The sequence below is a fragment of the Procambarus clarkii genome, chromosome 44 (assembly GCF_040958095.1).
Source record: "Procambarus clarkii isolate CNS0578487 chromosome 44, FALCON_Pclarkii_2.0, whole genome shotgun sequence".
In the NCBI taxonomy this organism is placed as follows: domain Eukaryota; kingdom Metazoa; phylum Arthropoda; class Malacostraca; order Decapoda; family Cambaridae; genus Procambarus; species Procambarus clarkii.
This window is the reverse complement of record NC_091193.1, coordinates 4,907,135-4,925,588: the sequence shown is the minus strand read 5'-3', so window position 1 is coordinate 4,925,588 and position 18,454 is coordinate 4,907,135. Positions and strand designations below refer to the sequence as shown.

Genomic DNA, 18,454 nt, shown 5'->3' with positions numbered 1-18,454 from the left:
ACACTCAGCAACAGTGTCAGCAGCAACACTCAGCAACAGTGTCAGCAACAAGCAGCAACACTCAGCAACAGTGTCCGCAGCAACACTCAGCAACAGTGTCAGCAGCAACACTCAGCAACAGTGTCAGCAGCAACACTCAGCAACAGTGTCAGCAGCAACACTCAGCAACAGTGTCAGCAGCAACACTCAGCAACAGTGTCAGCAACAAGCAGCAACACTCAGCTATAGTGTCAGCAGCAACACTCAGCAACAGTGTCAGCAGCAACACTCAGCTATAGTGTCAGCAGCAACACTCAGCAACAGTGTCAGCAGCAACACAACAACGTCAGGGTAAAGACAGGGGGGGGGACGCAAATCACTCATATTTACAACCATACAAGTCCTAATGTCAAAATCAATAAATAAAGTTAAGTTCATGGATCGCTCTTCTAGTAGAGTCGAATTCAATATTTGGAGCATTCATGGGAACCCATACGAAAGATTAAATGGATAGTGAAATCTGGATTCCAATTTATAATCTATATAGATTTGATACAGTAATTAGGTCAAGTGGAGGAGCAGGTCTGTATATTGATTAGGACCTGATATGCACAGAGCTACTAAACTCGACCATTGAGGTGATAGAGGTACTTGGAATCAAGGTAGAAAATATAAATCTAATTATCATTCTAATATGCAAACCGCCAGATGCAACAGTTGAGGAATTCACAGAGCAGATCCACAAAGTAGAGAATATCCTTGATAACCCAGCAAACCCAGTGCCAGATATTGTCTTCTTTGGAGACTTCAATCTACCCAGTTTATAATGGAGAATAGTAAACAATAACATTATAGCAAGAAATCAACGTGGAAATAACCAACCACAGGTCAGAGAACTGTTGAGATTCCGTGATAAATTCTCGCTCAGTCAACAGAGTACAGAATTAACTAGCAACGAAAACACGCCGGACGTGATCTTCATAGACAATGATGAACTAATCAGAGACATTACAATCTCAGACACTACATACTCAGACAATAAGGTCATTGAAGTGCAAACTAACATGAATAACGGTAGTTGGTCCAAGAGAACCAACAAGTGAGAAGAGGTTTTCAATCAATTCAATTTCAACAATAAGTGGATCGACTGGGAAAAATAAATATAGACCTTGCAAACATTGAATGGAAGACGGTCTTAAGCGACAAAGCTCCCACACAGGGAGATCTCATCAACTGACAGCTGAAGCTTACAAGGTCTGCTTGAAGCACGTGCCTGTGAGGAGGGGCAGAAAGAGGACCAATCAAGAAAGACAACGCAGACGAGTGTACAGAAGGAAAAAAAATATACAGAAATGCTTAAACAGACATGATCTTCACAACTAAGAAACCTAAAACTAAACAGGGAGATCGAAGAAATAGAGCAAAAGTTGAAGCGATCATACGAGTCTTTGAGGAAATGGCATTGGAACTGAAAGCTATTCAAGAGATAAAGAAACACCCAAAATATTTTTTCACATATGCAAAATTAAAATAAAAAATCTCCACCAGTATTGGACCTTTAATTACAAGTGAAGGTCCGTACACAGAGGACAACAAAGAAATTAGTGAAATTCTAAGAAGCCAGTATGAGGTTATGTTTAGCACACCAATAAACAACATGAAAGTTGATGACCCAGACAGCTTCTTTATGAATAACATCCAAGCTCCAGATAATATAACAGATAAAAAAATCCTTAGGAGCCGTGATGAGGATTCGAACCTCTGTGGTAGGTAGTCCCCCTTCACACGCCACAGACAATCAAGCCACGACAAGGTCAAAGAATTGCAACCTGGAGTTGCAATCCTTTGCAATGTCTGGGGCGGGTACGTGGGACTACCCACCGCATAGGTCCGAACCCTCATCACGGTTCCTAAACATTTTCTCACTGATACATTACCTTAGTGTGATTACTGTGGATTGAAAGATGAGCGGGAAAGGTAGAACATTTCTGGACGAGAGCCAGGCTCTTGGGGTGGAGTGCTCGGCCAGTCTTCCTCCAGACTTTCCTTGTTGTCAGCCTTCATTCAAGCTTCGTTGTCACCCCTCAACTTCACCACCTTTTAATGGTCATCACAGTTTTACTTTTGGTCATCACAGTTTGGTCATCACAGTTTTTTTTCCGTCATTTAACTTGTAAGATAGATTTTGTAAATCATTCATTGCCCTTTAAGTTAAAATGTTATTTACAAATCTTCAATTGGTGGCTTGGCTCATTTTGATAACCTCCCGCATGATGAGTGGCCGTGAGACAGAACACACCCTGAGAGATTAGGTTTTGGCCCTTAATGAACCCTAACAAGTGTAGGGCTACGAGGAGCTGACTACCTGAAGACTACCTCCTCCTCCTCCTCCTGCAGCAAGGACTGGGGGTCGTGTCTGGAGGACGAGCCGCCCCAGGTGGAGTACACCTTCCCGCAGCTGCCGCCGGGCGCCATGTACGACGCCGACCACCAGTGCCGCCTCAGCTTCGGCGCCGACGCCACCCACTGCTCGGGCCTGGAGGGCCCCGAGAGGGTCTGCCAGACGCTCTGGTGCCACTTAGACAACCGCTGCATCACCAGGATGGAGCCAGCTGCAGAAGGCACCCAGTGTGGCAAGCACAAGGTCAGTGGGTGTAGCATAGGGTCAGTGGGTGTAGCATAGGGTCAGTGGGTGTAGCATAGGGTCAGTGGGTGTAGCATAGGGGTCAGTGGGTGTAGCATAGGGTTAGTGGATGTAGCATAGGGTCAGTGGGTGTAGCATAGGGTCAGTGGGTGTAGGATAGAGTCAGTGGGTATAGCATAGGGTCAGTGGGTGTAGCATAGGGTCAGTGGGTGTAGCATAGGGTCAGTGGGTGTAGCATAGGGGTCAGTGGGTGTAGCATAGGGGTCAGTGGGTGTAGCATAGGGGTCAGTGGGTGTAGCATAGGGGTCAGTGGGTGTAGCATAGGGGTCAGTGTGGCAAGCACAAGGTCAGTGGGTGTAGCATAGGGGTCAGTGGGTGTAGCATAGGGTTAGTGGGTGTAGCATAGGGTCAGTGGTTGTAGCATAGGATCAGTGGGTGTAGCATAGGGTCAGTGGGAGTAGCATAGGGTCAGTGGTTGTAGCATAGGGTCAGTGGCTGTAGCATAGGGTCAGTGGTTGTAGCATAGGGTCAGTGGCTGTAGCATAGGGTCAGTGGTTGTAGCATAGGGTCAGTGGCTGTAGCATAGGGTCAGTGGTTGTAGCATAGGGTCAGTGGTTGTAGCATAGGGTCAGTGGTTGTAGCATAGGGTCAGTGGTTGTAGCATAGGGTCAGTGGTTGTAGCATAGGGTCAGTGGGTGTAGCATAGGGTCAGTGGGTGTAGCATAGGGTCAGTGGGTGTAGCATAGGGGTCAGTAGGTGTAGCATAGAGTCAGTGGGTGTAGCATAGGGGTCAGTGGGTGTAGCATAGGGGTCAGTGGGTGTAGCATAGGGGTCAGTGGGTGTAGCATAGGGGTCAGTGGGTGTAGCATAGGGTCAGTGGGTGTAGCACAAGGTCAGTGGGTGTAGCATAGGGGTCAGTGGGTGTAGCATAGGGTCAGTGGGTGTAGCATAGGGTCAGTGGGTGTAGCATAGGGGTCAGTGGGTGTAGCATAGGGTCAGTGGGTGTAGCATAGGGATCAGTGGGTGTAGCATAGGGGTCAGTGGGTGTAGCATAGGGTCAGTGGGTGTAGCATTGGGTCAGTGGTTGTAGCATAGTCAGTGGGTGTAGGATAGGGTCAGTGGGTGTAGCATAGGGGTCAGTGGGTGTAGCACAAGGTCAGTGGGTGTAGCACAAGGTCAGTGGGTGTAGCATAGGGTCAGTGGATGTAGCATAGAGTCAGTGGGTGTAGGATAGAGGTAGTGTGTGTAGCATAGGGTCAGTGAGTGTAGCATAGGGGTCATTGGGTGTAGCATAGGGTCAGTGGGTGTAGCATAGGGTCAGTGGGTGTAGCATAGGGTCAGTGGGTGTAGCACAAGGTCAGTGGGTGTAGCACAAGGTCAGTGGGTGTAGCACAAGGTCAGTGGGTGTAGCACAAGGTCAGTGGGTGTAGCATAGGGTCAGTGGGTGTAGCACAAGGTCAGTGGGTGTAGCATAGGGTCAGTGGTTGTAGCATAGGGTCAGTGGGTGTAGCACAAGGTCAGTGGGTGTAGCATAGGGTCAGTGGGTGTAGCACAAGGTTAGTGGGTGTAGCACAAGGTCAGTGGGTGTAGCATAGGGTCAGTGGGTGTAACATAGGGTCAGTGGGTGTAGCATAGCGTCAGTGGGTGTAGCATAGGGTCAGTGGGTGTAGCATAGGGTCAGTGGGTGTAGCATAGGGTTCACTGGGTGTAGCATAGGGTCAGTGGTTGTAGCATAGAGTCAGTGGTTGTAGCATAGAGTCAGTGGGTGTAGCATAGAGTCAGTGGGTGTAGCATAGGGTCAGTGGGTGTAGCATAGAGTCAGTGGGTGTAGGATAGAGTTAGTGGGCGTAGCATAGAGTCAGTGGGTGTAGCATAGGGTCAGTGGGTGTAGCATAGGGTCAGTGGGTGTAGCATAGGGTCAGTGGTTGTAGCATAGGGTCAGTGGGTGTAGCATAGGATCAGTGGGTGTAGCATAGGGTCAGTGGGTGTAGCATAGGGTCAGTGGGTGTAGCATAGGGGTCAGTGGGTGTAGCATAGGGGTCAGTGGGTGTAGCATAGGGACAGTGGGTGTAGCATAGGGGTCAGTGGGTGTAGCATAGGGTCAGTGGGTGTAGCATAGGGTCAGTGGGTGTAGCATAAGTCAGTGGGTGTAGCATAGGGTCAGTGGGTGTAGCATAGGGGTCACTGGGTGTAGCATAGGGTCAGTGGGTGTAACATAAGTTCAGTGGGTGTAGCATAGGGTTCAGTGGGTTTAGCATAGAGTAAGTGGGTGTAGCATAGAGTCAGAGGGTGTAGCATAGAGTCAGAGGGTGTAGCATAGGGTCAGTGGGTGTAGCATAGAGTCAGAGGGTGTAGCATAGGGTCAGTGGGTATAGCATAGGGGTCAGTGGGTGTAGCATAGGGTTAGTGGGCGTAGCATAGGGTTAGTGGGCGTAGCATAGGGTTAGTGTGTGTGTAGCATAGGGTCAGTGGGTGTGTAGCATAGGGTCAGTGGGTGTAACATAGAGTCAGTGGGTGTAGGATAGAGACAGTGGGTGTAGGAAAAGTCAGTGGGTATAGCATAGGGTCAGTGGGGGTAGCATAGGGTCAGTGGGTGTAGCATAGGGTCAGTGGGTGTAGCATAAGGTCAGTGGGTGTAACATAAGGTCATTGGGTGTAGCATAGGGTCAGTGGGTGTCGCGTAGGGTCAGTGGGTGTAACATAAGGTCAGTGGGTGTAGCATAGGGTCAGTAGGTGTAGCATAGGGTCAGTGGGTGTAGCATAGGGTCAGTGATTGTAGCATAGGGTTAGTGGGTGTAGCATAGGGTCAGTGGGTGTAGCCTTAGGGTCAGTGGGTGTAGCATAGGGTCAGTGGGTGTGGCATAGGGTCAGTGGGTGTAGCATAGAGTCAGTGGGTGTACCATAGGGTCAGTGGGTGTAGCATAGGGTTAGTGGATGTAGGATACCTGGTTGATGGGGTTCTGGGAGTTCTTCTGCTCACCAAGCCCGGCCCGAGGCCAGACTTGACTTGTGAGAGTTTGGTCCACTAGGCTGTTGCTTGGAGCGGCCCGCAAGCCCACGTACCTACCACAGCCCGGTTGGTCCGGCACTCCTTGAAGGAAACAATCTAGTTTCCTCTTGAAGATGTTCACGGTTGTTCCTGCAATATTTTTGATGCTCGCTGGTAGGACGTTGAACAACCGTGGACCTCTGATGTTCATACAGTGTTCTCTGATTGTGCCTATGGCACCTCTGCTCTTCACTGGTTCTATTCTGCATTTTCTTCCATGTAGTTCACTCCAGTACGTTGTTATTTTACTGTGCAGATTTGGGACCTGGCCCTCCAATATTTTCCATGTGTATATTATTTAGTATCTCTCTCGTCTCGTTTCTAGCGAGTACATTTGGAGAGCTTTGAGACGATCCCAATAATTTAGGTGCTTTATCTCGTCTATGCGTGCCGTATATGTTCTCAATATTCCCTCAATTTCAGCAATATCTCCTGCTCTGAAGGGGGAAATGAGTACTGAGCAGTACTCAAGACGGGACAACACAAGTGATTTGAAGAGTACAACCATTGTGATGGGAACTCTGGATTTGAAGGTTCTCGTAATCCATCCTATCATTTTTCTGGCTGACGCAATACTTGCTTGGTTATGCTCCCTAAACGCTAGGTCGTCGGACATCATTATTCCCAAATCCTTGACATGCTGTTTTCCTACTATGGGCAGATTCGATTGTGTTTTGTACCCTGTATTATGTTTAAGATCCTCATTTTTGCCGTATCTGAGTACCTGGAATTTAACACCGGTAAACATCATGTTATTTTCTGATGCCCAGTCGAAAACTTTATTAATATCAGCTTGAAGTTTTTCAATGTCCTCAGCCGAGGTAATTTTCATACTGATTTTTGTGTCATGTGCAAAGGATGATATGAAGCTGTGACCTGTATTTTTGTCTATATCTGATATGAGAATAAGGAAAAGCAGCGGTGCAAGGACTGTACCTTGAGGTACAGAGCTTTTCACTGCACTTGGACTAGATTTTATATGGTTGACAGTTACTCGCTGAGTCCTGTTTGACAGAAAACAGAGTATCCAGCGTCCTACTTTACCGGTTATTCCCATTGACTTCATTTTGTGTGCTATCACGCCATGGTCACATTTATCGAAAGCCTTTGCGAAGTCCTGGTTGATACCTGGTTGATACCTGGTTGATGGGGTTCTGGGAGTTCTTCTACTCCCCAAGCCCGGCCCGAGGCCAGGCTCGACTTGTGAGAGTTTGGTCCACCAGGCTGTTGCTTGGAGCGGCCCGCAGGCCCACATACCCACCACAGCCCGGTTGGTCCGGCACTCCTTGGAGGAATAAATCTAGTTTCCTCTTGAAAATGTCCACTGTTGTTCCGGCAATATTTCTTATGCTTGCTGGGAGGACGTTGAACAACCGCGGACCTCTGATGTTTATACAGTGTTCTCTGATTGTGCCTATGGCACCTCTGCTCTTCATTGGTTCTATTCTACATTTTCTTCCATGTCGTTCACTCCAGTACGTTGTTATTTTACTGTGTAGATTTGGTACTTGACCCTCCAGTATCTTCCAGGTGTATATTATTTGATATCTCTCTCGTCTTCTTTCTAGTGAGTACATTTGGAGGGCTTTGAGACGATCCCAATAATTTAGGTGCTTTATTGCGTCTATGCGTGCCGTATATGTTCTCTGTATTCCCTCTATTTCAGCAATCTCTCCTGCTTTGAAGGGGGAAGTGAGTACTGAGCAGTACTCAAGACGGGACAACACAAGTGCCTTGAAGAGTACAACCATTGTGATGGGATCCCTGGATTTGAAAGTTCTCGTAATCCATCCTATCATTTTTCTGGCTGTCGCAATATTTGCTTGGTTATGCTCCTTAAACGTTAGGTCGTCCGACATTATTATTCCCAAATCCTTTACATGCTGTTTTCCTACTATGGGTACATTTGATTGTGTTTTGTACTCTGTATTATGTTTAAGGTCTTCATTTTTACCGTACCTGAGTACCTGGAATTTATCACTGTTAAACATCATGTTATTTTCTGATGCCCAGTCGAAAACTTTATTAATATCAGCTTGAAGTTTTTCAATGTCCTCAGCCGAGGTAATTTTCATACTGATTTTTGTGTCATCTGCAAAGGATGATACGAAGCTGTGACTTGTATTTTTGTCTATATCTGATATGAGAATAAGGAAAAGCAGTGGTGCAAGGACTGTACCCTGAGGTACAGAGCTTTTCACTGCACTTGGACTAGATTTTATATGGTTGACAGTTACTCGCTGAGTCCTGTTTGACAGAAAACTGAGTATCCAGCGTCCTACTTTACCGGTTATTCCCATTGACTTCATTTTGTGTGCTATCACGCCATGGTCACATTTATCGAAGGCCTTTGCGAAGTCCGTGTATATCACATCAGCATTCTGTTTCTCTTCTAATGCCTCAGTGACTTTGTCGTAGCGCTCAAGTAGCTGTGAGAGGCACGATCTTCCCGCTCGAAATCCATGTTGGCCTGGGTTATGAAGGTCATTGGTCTCCATGAAATTGGTGACCTGACTCCTAATCACTCTCTCAAATACTTTTATGATGTGCGATGTTAGTGCAACTGGTCTATAATTTTTTGCCAATGCTTTGCTCCCTCCCTTGTGTAGAGGGGCTATGTCTGCTACTTTAAGTGCATCTGGTATCTCCCCCGTGTCCAAGCTCTTCCTCCACACTATACTGAGTGCCTGTGCTACCGGCACTTTGCATTTCTTTATAAATATTGAATTCCATGAGTCTGGACCTGGGGCCGAGTGCATGGGCATGTTTTCAATTTCTTTTTCAAAATTTAGTGCGCTCGTGTTTATATCAGTTATATTTACCGGGGTTTGAATATCCCGCATAAAGAAAATGTCTGGATCTTCCACCTTCATGTTGTTTATTGGAGTGCTAAACATGTCCTCATACTGCTTTTTTAGGATTTCACTAATTTCTTTGTCATCCTCCGTGTATGAACCTTCACTTGTACGAATAGGTCCAATACTGGCAGTGGTTTTTGCTTTTGATTTCGCATATGAGAAGAAATATTTTGGATTTTTCTTTATTTCCTGAATTGCTTTCTGTTCTAACTGCCTTTCTTCAGTTTCATATGAGTGTTTCAATTTCCGCTCGATTTCTTCAATCTCCCTATTTAAATTATTCCTTCTTTGACGGGAAATTCGTGTCTGCATAAGCAGTTCCGTTATTTTTTTCCTGCGTTTATAGTGTCGTCTGCGTTCTCTTTCTACGTTAGATCTCTTTCTGGCTTTCCTCAAAGGAACATGTTTCAGACAGACTTGATACGCTTCTGAAGTAAGTTTTTCTATTCCTTCTGTAGGACTTGTATTATTTAGAACAGTTCCCCATGGAATGTTTGTAAGTTCCCTGTTTATTATCTCCCAGTCTATCCTTTTATTATTAAAATTGAATTTACTGAATAGCCCCTCTCGCTTTATCAACGTTTTAGGTCTATTCTGAGTATTGATGGTCGTTTGCACTTCAATGAGTTTGTGATCTGAGTATGTGGTATCTGATATCGTAATGTCTCTGATAATGTCTTCATTGTTCGTAAAGACCAGATCTAGAATATTTTTATTTCTCGTTGGCTCCGATATCTGCTGATTGAGTGAAAATTTGTCACAGAATCTAAGTAGTTCTCTAATCTGTGGTTGGTTAGGTCCTGTTAGATTTCCTGGTATAATATTATTGTTTGCTATTTTCCACCTGAGACTAGGCAAGTTGAAGTCACCTAGGAAAATAATATCAGGTATCGGGTTCTGCAAATTATCAAGGCTATTCTCTATTTTGCTTATCTGTTCTGTGAATTCCTCAGCCGTTGCATCTGGCGGTTTGTATATTAGTATAATCACTAAATTTATTTTCTCTATTTTTAATCCCAGTACCTCTACCACCTCATTTGTAACGTTTAGGAGCTCCGAGCATACAAGGTCTTCCCTAATATACAGACCCACTCCTCCATGTGACCTAATTTTCCTATCACACCTGTATAGGTTATATCCTGGAATCCATACTGTATATAGTCCGTGTCCGTGTATATCACATCCGCATTCTGTTTCTCTTCTAATGCCTCAGTGACTTTGTCGTAGTGCTCAAGTAGCTGTGAGAGGCACGATCTTCCCGCTCGAAATCCATGTTGGCCTGGGTTGTGAAGGTCATTGGTCTCCATGAAATTGGTGACCTGACTCCTAATCACTCTCTCAAATACTTTTATGATGTGCGATGTTAGTGCAACTGGTCTATAATTTTTTGCCAATGCTTTGCTCCCTCCCTTGTGTAGAGGGGCTATGTCTGCTACTTTAAGTGCATCTGGTATCTCCCCCGTGTCCAAGCTCTTCCTCCACACTATACTGAGTGCCTGTGCTACCGGCACTTTGCATTTCTTTATAAATATTGAATTCCATGAGTCTGGACCTGGGGCCGAGTGCATGGGCATGTTTTCAATTTCTTTTTCAAAATTTAGTGCGCTCGTGTTTATATCAGTTATATTTACAGGGGTTTGAATATCCCGCATAAAGAAATTGTCTGGATCTTCCACCTTCATGTTGTTTATTGGAGTGCTAAACATGTCCTCATACTGCTTTTTTAGGATTTCACTAATTTCTTTGTCATCCTCCGTGTATGAACCTTCACTTGTACGAATTGGTCCAATACTGGCAGTGGTTTTTGCTTTTGATTTCGCATATGAGAAAAAATATTTTGGATTTTTCTTTATTTCCTGAATTGCTTTCTGTTCTAACTGCCTTTCTTCAGTTTCATATGAGTGTTTCAATTTCCGCTCGATTTCTTCAATCTCCCTATTTAAATTATTTCTTCTTTGACGGGAAATTCGTGTCTGCATAAGCAGTTCCGTTATTTTTTTCCTGCGTTTATAGTGTCGTCTGCGTTCTCTTTCTACGTTAGATCTCTTTCTGGCTTTCCTCAAAGGAACATGTTTCAGACAGACTTGATACGCTTCTGAAGTCAGTTTTTCTATTCCTTCTGTAGGACTTGTATTACTTAGAACAGTTCCCCATGGAATGTTTGTAAGTTCCCTGTTTATTATCTCCCAGTCTATCCTTTTATTATTAAAATTGAATTTAATGAATAGTCCCTCTCGCTTTATCAACGTTTTAGGTCAATTCTGAGTATTGATGGTCGTTTGCACTTCAATGAGCATGTGATCTGAATATGTGGTATCAGATATCGTAATGTCTGATAATGTCTTCATTGTTCGTAAAGACCAGATCTAGAATATTTTCATTTCTCGTTGGCTCCGATATCTGCTGATTGAGTGAAAATTTGTCACAGAATCTAAATAGTTCTCTAATCTGTGGTTGGTTAGGTCCTGATAGATTTCCTGGTATAATATTATTGTTTGCTATTTTCCACCTGAGACTAGGCAAGTTGAAGTCACCTAGGAAAATAATATCAGGTATCGGGTTCTCCAAATTATCAAGGCTATTCTCTATTTTGCTTATCTGTTCTGTGAATTCCTCAGCCGTTGCATCTGGCGGTTTGTATATTAGTATAATCACTAAATTTATTTTCTCTATTTTTAATCCCAGTACCTCTACCACCTCATTTGTAACGTTTAGGAGCTCCGAGCATACAAGGTCTTCCCAAATATACAGACCAATTCCTCCATGTGACCTAATTTTCCTATCACACCTGTGTAGGTTATACCCTGGAATCCAGATCTCACTGTCCAACAATTCCCCTGCATGGGTTTCTGTGAAAGCTCCAAATACTGCATTTGACTCCGTGAGGAGGCCATTTATGAACTGTACTTTGTTGTTTGTTCTTGTTTTCAGTCCTTGTATGTTGGCAAAGATGAATGAGGTTACTCTATTAGTGATAGTTTGAATGGGAGACTTTTTCGGCAAGTCCATTATTCGTGGACATAATGAGTTTGTTCTGACCAGTACTGATTGTTGTAGGCAGTTGTCTGTCGTAGTTGTAGTTCCCTTTCGGTGGGTAATTGTATCTGTAATTCTGGAATGCAAGTGGATCTGGCATCCAGTTCCATACACTCTCCATGCTGCTCCTTTTGAATTATCTGCCGGTCTGGTATAAAAAACTTATAGAGTTTCCTCCAAATTCATTATCCTGCTTGCCACTCTTTATGTAGCGTTCCGTGCCTTTCACGTGAAAGTGTGGGCAGCTGAGGTCATAGCATTTTCTGTCCTCCAGTGAAAACCTGGTGTACAGGTTCCTGAGTCTACTGGGCTCTATTATATCTACACTTGAAACTGTGTATGGAGTCAGCCTCCACCACATCACTGCCTAATGCATTCCATCTGTTAACTACTCTGACACTGAAAAAGTTCTTTCTAACGTCCCTGTGGCTCATTTGGGTACTCAGTGTCCACCTGTGTCCCTTTGTTCGTGTACCACCCCTGTTAAACAGTTTATCTTTATTCCCTGTCAATTCCTCTAAGAATTTTGTAGGTAGTGATCATGTCTCCCCTTATTCGTCTGTCTTTCAGTGTTGTGTGGTGCATTTCCTGCAGCCTTTCCTCGTAACTCATGCCTCTTAGTTCTGGGACCAGTCTAGTGGCATACCTCTGAACTTTTTCCAGCTTCGTCTTGTGCTTGGCAAGGTACGGGCTCCATGCTGGGGCCGCATACTCCAGGATTGGTCTTGTGTGTGCGTGTGTGTGCTTGCGTGCGTGTGCATGTCTGTGCGTGCGTGCGTGTGAATGTCTGTGCGTGCGTGCGTGTGCATGTCTGTGCGTGCGTGTGCATGTCTGTGCGTGCGTGCGTGTGCATGTCTGTGCGTGCGTGCGTGCGTGTGCATGTCTGTGCGTGCGTGCGTGCGTGTGCATGTCTGTACGTGCGTGGGGTCGGGGAACCTGGACACCACTCACAGTGCCACTAATACCATTCTGTGCGTGCGTGCGTGTGCACAGTGGTGTGCGTCGGGGGAGTGCGTGACCATCGGGGACCGGCCGGCGGCCATCCACGGCAACTGGGGGGAGTGGTCGTCGTGGTCGTCGTGCAGCAGGACGTGCGGCGCCGGCGTCGCCTCCGCCAGCAGACACTGCGACAACCCCGCCCCGGCCAACGGCGGCAGGTACTGTACCGGCGACAGGAAGAAGTACCGGATCTGCAGTACTCAGGTGAGCGGGCCAGGAGGTGGGGGGGGAGGGGGGATGGGTGGGGTGGGGGTGTGGGGGGGGGGGGGGGGGTGTGGGGGGGGGTGTGTGTGGGGGGGGGGTGTGGGGGGGGGTTGTAGATCACATATTCGCTAATATACCCCCATACATCAATATATGCCACCTCACCCACAACATTGCATATATATATATATATATATATATATATATATATATATATATATATATATATATATATATATATATATATATATATATATATATATTTATATATATATATTTATATATATATATTTATATATATATATTTATATATATATATTTATATATATATATTTATATATATATATATATATATATATATATATATATATATATATATATATATATATATATATATATATATATATATATATATATGTCGTACCTAGTAGCCAGAACGCACTTCTCAGCCTACTATGCAAGGCCCGATTTGCCTAATAAGCCAAGTTTTCATGAATTAATTGTTTTTCGACTACCTAACCTACCTAACCTAACCTAACCTAACTTTTTCGGCTACCTAACCAAACCTAACCTATAAAGATAGGTTAGGTTAGGTAGGGTTGGTTAGGTTCGGTCATATATCTACGTTAATTTTAACTCCAATAAAAAAAAATTGACCTCATACATAATGAAATGGGTAGCTTTATCATTTCATAAGAAAAAAAATAGAAAAAATATATTAATTCAGGAAAACTTGGCTTATTAGGCAAATCGGGCCTTGAATAGTAGGCCAAAAAGTGAGTTCTGGCTACTAGGTACGACATATATATATATATATATATATATATATATATATATATATATATATATATATATATATATATATATATATATATATATATAAAGTAGACAAAATATTGGTAGAACTTGACCTTAACCTCTTCTATATTAGCTTATACATGACGTGTTTATGTCTGCTGGTGTCTACTGTGTGACAATGTCTGCTGGTGTCTGGTGTGTGACCATGTCTGCTGGTGTCTACTGTGTGACAATGTCTGCTGGTGTCTGGTGTGTGACAATGTCTGCTGGTGTCTGGTGTGTGACAATGTCTGCTGGTGTCTGGTGTGTGACAATGTCTGCTGGTGTCTGGTGTGTGACAATGTCTGCTGGTGTCTACTGTGTGACAATGTCTGCTGGTGTCTGGTGTGTGACAATGTCTGCTGGTGTCTGGTGTGTGACAATGTCTGCTGGTGTCTACTGTGTGACAATGGCTGCTGGTGTCTGGTGTGTGACCATGTCTGCTGGTGTCTGGTGTGTGACAATGTCTGCTGGTGTCTACTGTGTGACAATGTCTGCTGGTGTCTGGTGTGTGACCATGTCTGCTGGTGTCTGGTGTGTGACCATGTCTGCTGGTGTCTACTGTGTGACAATGTCTGCTGGTGTCTGGTGTGTGACCATGTCTGCTGGTGTCTGGTGTGTGACCATGTCTGCTGGTGTCTGGTGTGTGACCATGTCTGCTGGTGTCTACTGTGTGACAATGTCTGCTGGTGTCTGGTGTGTGACAATGTCTGCTGGTGTCTGGTGTGTGACAATGTCTGCTGGTGTCTGGTGTGTGACAATGTCTGCTGGTGTCTGGTGTGTGACCATGTTTGCTGGTGTCAGGTGTGTGACCATGTCTGCTGGTGTCTGGTGTGTGACAATGTCTGCTGGTGTCTGGTGTGTGACAATGTCTGCTGGTGTCTGGTGTGTGACAATGTCTGCTGGTGTCTGGTGTGTGACAATGTCTGCTGGTGTCTGGTGTGTGACAATGTCTGCTGGTGTCTGGTGTGTGACAATGTCTGCTGGTGTCTGGTGTGTGACAATGTCTGCTGGTGTCTGGTGTGTGACCATGTTTGCTGGTGTCAGGTGTGTGACCATGTCTGCTGGTGTCTGGTGTGTGACAATGTCTGCTGGTGTCTGGTGTGTGACCATGTCTGCTGGTGTCTGGTGTGTGACAATGTCTGCTGGTGTCTGGTGTGTGACAATGTCTGCTGGTGTCTGGTGTGTGACAATGTCTGCTGGTGTCTGGTGTGTGACAATGTCTGCTGGTGTCTGGTGTGTGACAATGTCTGCTGGTGTCTGGTGTGTGACAATGTCTGCTGGTGTCTGGTGTGTGACAATGTCTGCTGGTGTCTGGTGTGTGACAATGTCTGCTGGTGTCGTTGACAGGAGTGTGCTGAGAGCGGTGTGAGCTTCCGGGCCGTGCAGTGTTCCCAGCACGACTACCAACCCTACAAGGGCCACAACCACACCTGGCTCCCTGTCATGTTTCACCGTAAGTGTTCACTCTCTTCCACCTGGCACTTCCGGCACTGTTGGCACTCCTGGCCTACACTTCCCACAGTGTTGGCACTCCTGGCCTGCACTTCCCGCAGTGTTGGCACTCCTGGCCTACACTTCCCGCAGTGTTGGCACTCCTGGCCTACACTTCCCGCAGTGTTGGCACTCCTGGCCTGCACTTCCCGCAGTGTTGGCACTCCTGGCCTGCACTTCCCGCAGTGTTGGCACTCCTGGCCTACACTTCCCGCAGTGTTGGCACTCCTGGCCTGCACTTCCGGCAGTGTTGGCACTCCTGGCCTACACTTCCCGCAGTGTTGGCACTCCTGGCCTGCACTTCCCGCAGTGTTGGCACTCCTGGCCTGCACTTCCCGCAGTGTTGGCACTCCTGGCCTGCACTTCCCGCAGTGTTGGCACTCCTGGCCTGCACTTCCCGCAGTGTTGGCACTCCTGGCCTGCACTTCCCGCAGTGTTGGCACTCCTGGCCTACACTTCCGGCAGTGTTGGCACTCCTGGCCTACACTTCTGGCAGTGTTGGCACTCCTGGCCTACACTTCTGGCAGTGTTGGCACTCCTGGCCTGCACTTCCCGCAGTGTTGGCACTCCTGACCTGCACTTCCCGCAGTGTTGGCACTCCTGGCCTGCACTTCCCGCAGTGTTGGCACTCCTGGCCTACACTTCCGGCAGTGTTGGCACTCCTGGCCTACACTTCTGGCAGTGTTGGCACTCCTGGCCTACACTTCCCGCAGTGTTGGCACTCCTGGGGTTCCTCCCTGGCCTGGGGAGGGGGGTGGGGGGCGGCTTGGACCACGACCCTCACCGTGGTGGGGTCGTGGATAAGAGAAGTAATTCCCAGCATAAATGTCCTCGCGGCCTGGTCTCTGACCAGGCCGCCTTGTTGATGGTCTGATTAGCCAGTCTGTTAGACGCGGCTGCTCGCAGCCTGACTTATGAATCACAGCCTGGTTGATCACGTATCGTTTGAAGGTGTTTATCGAGTTCTCTCTTGAACACTGTGAGGGGTCGGCCAGTTATGCCTCTTATGTGTAGTGGAAGCGTGTTGAACAGTCTCGGGCCTCTGATGTTGATAGTTCTCTCTCAGAGTACCTGTTGCACCTCTGCCCTTCAACAGGGGTATTCTGCACATGAGACCACATAACACTACATGAGGTACCACGAGGGTCAATTCTAGGGCCCATCCTGTTTCTAATATATGTCAGTCACCTAACCAAGGAAATTGACTCCTCCATATCAATGTTTGCAGATGCAGAACTAATGACAAGAGTCAGGTCAGGGTTATACTTCGGTGCATTGCAAGCGGATATAGACACACTCCAAGAGTGGTATAAAAAATGGCTGCTAGAATTTATCCCAGACAAATGTAACGTTATGAGGATTGGAACAGGAGAGTGAAGACCAGTAGAGCAGTATAGGAAGAAGGGAAGACAAATTCCTCAACCAGAAAAGGAGAATGATCTGGGAATGGATATAACCCCAGATCTGATGCCAGAAGTCCACATTACCAGAATAACAACAGCTGCATACTGGCCTACATCCATGTTGGACAACTTGGACAAAGAACTTCAGAAACTTGGACGAAGGGGGCTTTCCGGGCCCTATATACAGCGAAGGTGAGAGCCACTCTTCAATATGCGTCCCCAGCATGGAACTCTTACCTGAACAGAACAAGAAGAGACTAGAAAAGGTTCAACGATATGCACTGAGACTACACACAGAAATCACAATAGTGTGACGCATCAAGTGAACAAATCCACAAGGGCCGTGACGAGGCGTCACGGCCCTTGTGGATTTGTTCAACGAGACTAGCTCCGTAGCTGAGGTGGTTAAGCTATGAGGAAATACTGCGAGCGCTGGACCTACCACGCTGGAGGAGAGATAAGGGAGAAGTGATAACAACATATAAGATTCTAAGGAAAATTTACAAAGTAGACAAAGCAGTATTGTTCAGAGGAAGAAACAACAGAACGAGAGGTCATAGATGGAAACAAGAGACGCAAATGAGTCATAGAGATATGAGGAAGAACCTTTACAGTGTTAGAGCCATGTTGTTTTTATTCTATCAGTGTTAAAAGTGTTTGAACTCTGTTAGAACAAGTATTTGTCAGTGTCAATAAATGAAATAAGTTAGATGCAGACGTGGATGAAGCTAATTCAATATAGAAATAATAATGTAAATATGACAAAAGCGTGAAAAATGAATCATTGGCTTAATGTAAGAACGTTCGGAAGGCGGGGCTAGGAGCCTATCTCGACCCTGCAAGCACATCTAGGTCAGTACACACATCATTACTTAATATAAATCTTCAAATAATTCTCAAGTTGCCGAGCAAATCATTTACACGCATCAGAGGAGAGATGAGACCTCAACACCACAACTCTTCCCTCTGGCCACCTGATACTGTGAGTCACTGCCAGGGGCAGCGCCAGGGGACCAGGCACACACACCATATATATATATATATATATATATATATATATATATATATATATATATATATATATATATATATATATATATATGTCGTACCTAGTAGCCAGAACGCACTTCTCAGCCTACTATGCAAGGCCCGATTTGCCTAATAAGCCAAGTTTTCCTGAATTAATGTATTTTCTCTAATTTTTTTCTTATGAAATGATAAAGCTACCCATTTCATTATGTATGAGGTCAATTTTTTTTTATTGGAGTTAAAATTAACGTAGATATATGACCGAACCTAACCAACCCTACCTAACCTAACCTAACCTATCTCTATAGGTTAGGTTCGGTTAGGTAACCGAAAAAGTTAGGTTAGGTTAGGTTAGGTAGGTTAGGTAGTCGAAAAACAATTAATTCATGAAAACTTGGCTTATTAGGCAAACCGGGCCTTGCGTAGTAGGCTGAGAAGTGCGTTCTGGCTACTAGGTACGACATATATATATATATATATATATATATATATATATATATATATATATATATATATATATATATATATATATATATATATATGTATATAATAATAATGTTAGTATATTTTGGTAGCAGTCTTTCTTGTAAACATATGTTGTTGAATATGACCGAAAAGGTAAGATTAATAATTTTAACACGAATTTTCTCAATGTTTCTTATGTTTTTCTTCACTGTCGAGGGTAATTGAAATATCAACTCTCCAAAATTAATTTTTATTTTTGGTCTGACGCCTAGAAGCGTTTCGTTACTCTTACATTCTTACATTCTCAGACTTGTTTATACATAACACTACACTTATGATACACTTGATACACTGTGTATGATACCTTTAACCTACATATTGCTTTTATATTCATTTTGGGTGAGGTGAAACAAAAGTTTTGGGTGAGGTGGGTATTGGGTGAGGTGGGTACATAAGA

At 45.1% G+C, this 18,454-nt stretch overlaps 1 protein-coding gene across 1 annotated transcript in view; it reads left to right on the top strand.

Annotated features, from left to right (window-relative positions):
• Positions 1 to 18,454, top strand: part of LOC123745205 (uncharacterized) — a 296,446-nt gene that overhangs the window by 210,915 nt on the left and 67,077 nt on the right. The window contains exons 10-12 of the mRNA XM_069300385.1: positions 2,377 to 2,623; positions 12,560 to 12,769; positions 14,957 to 15,062. Of these exons, the coding sequence (XP_069156486.1) occupies positions 2,377 to 2,623; positions 12,560 to 12,769; positions 14,957 to 15,062 (563 nt within the window). The remainder of the gene's footprint in view (positions 1 to 2,376; positions 2,624 to 12,559; positions 12,770 to 14,956; positions 15,063 to 18,454) is intronic.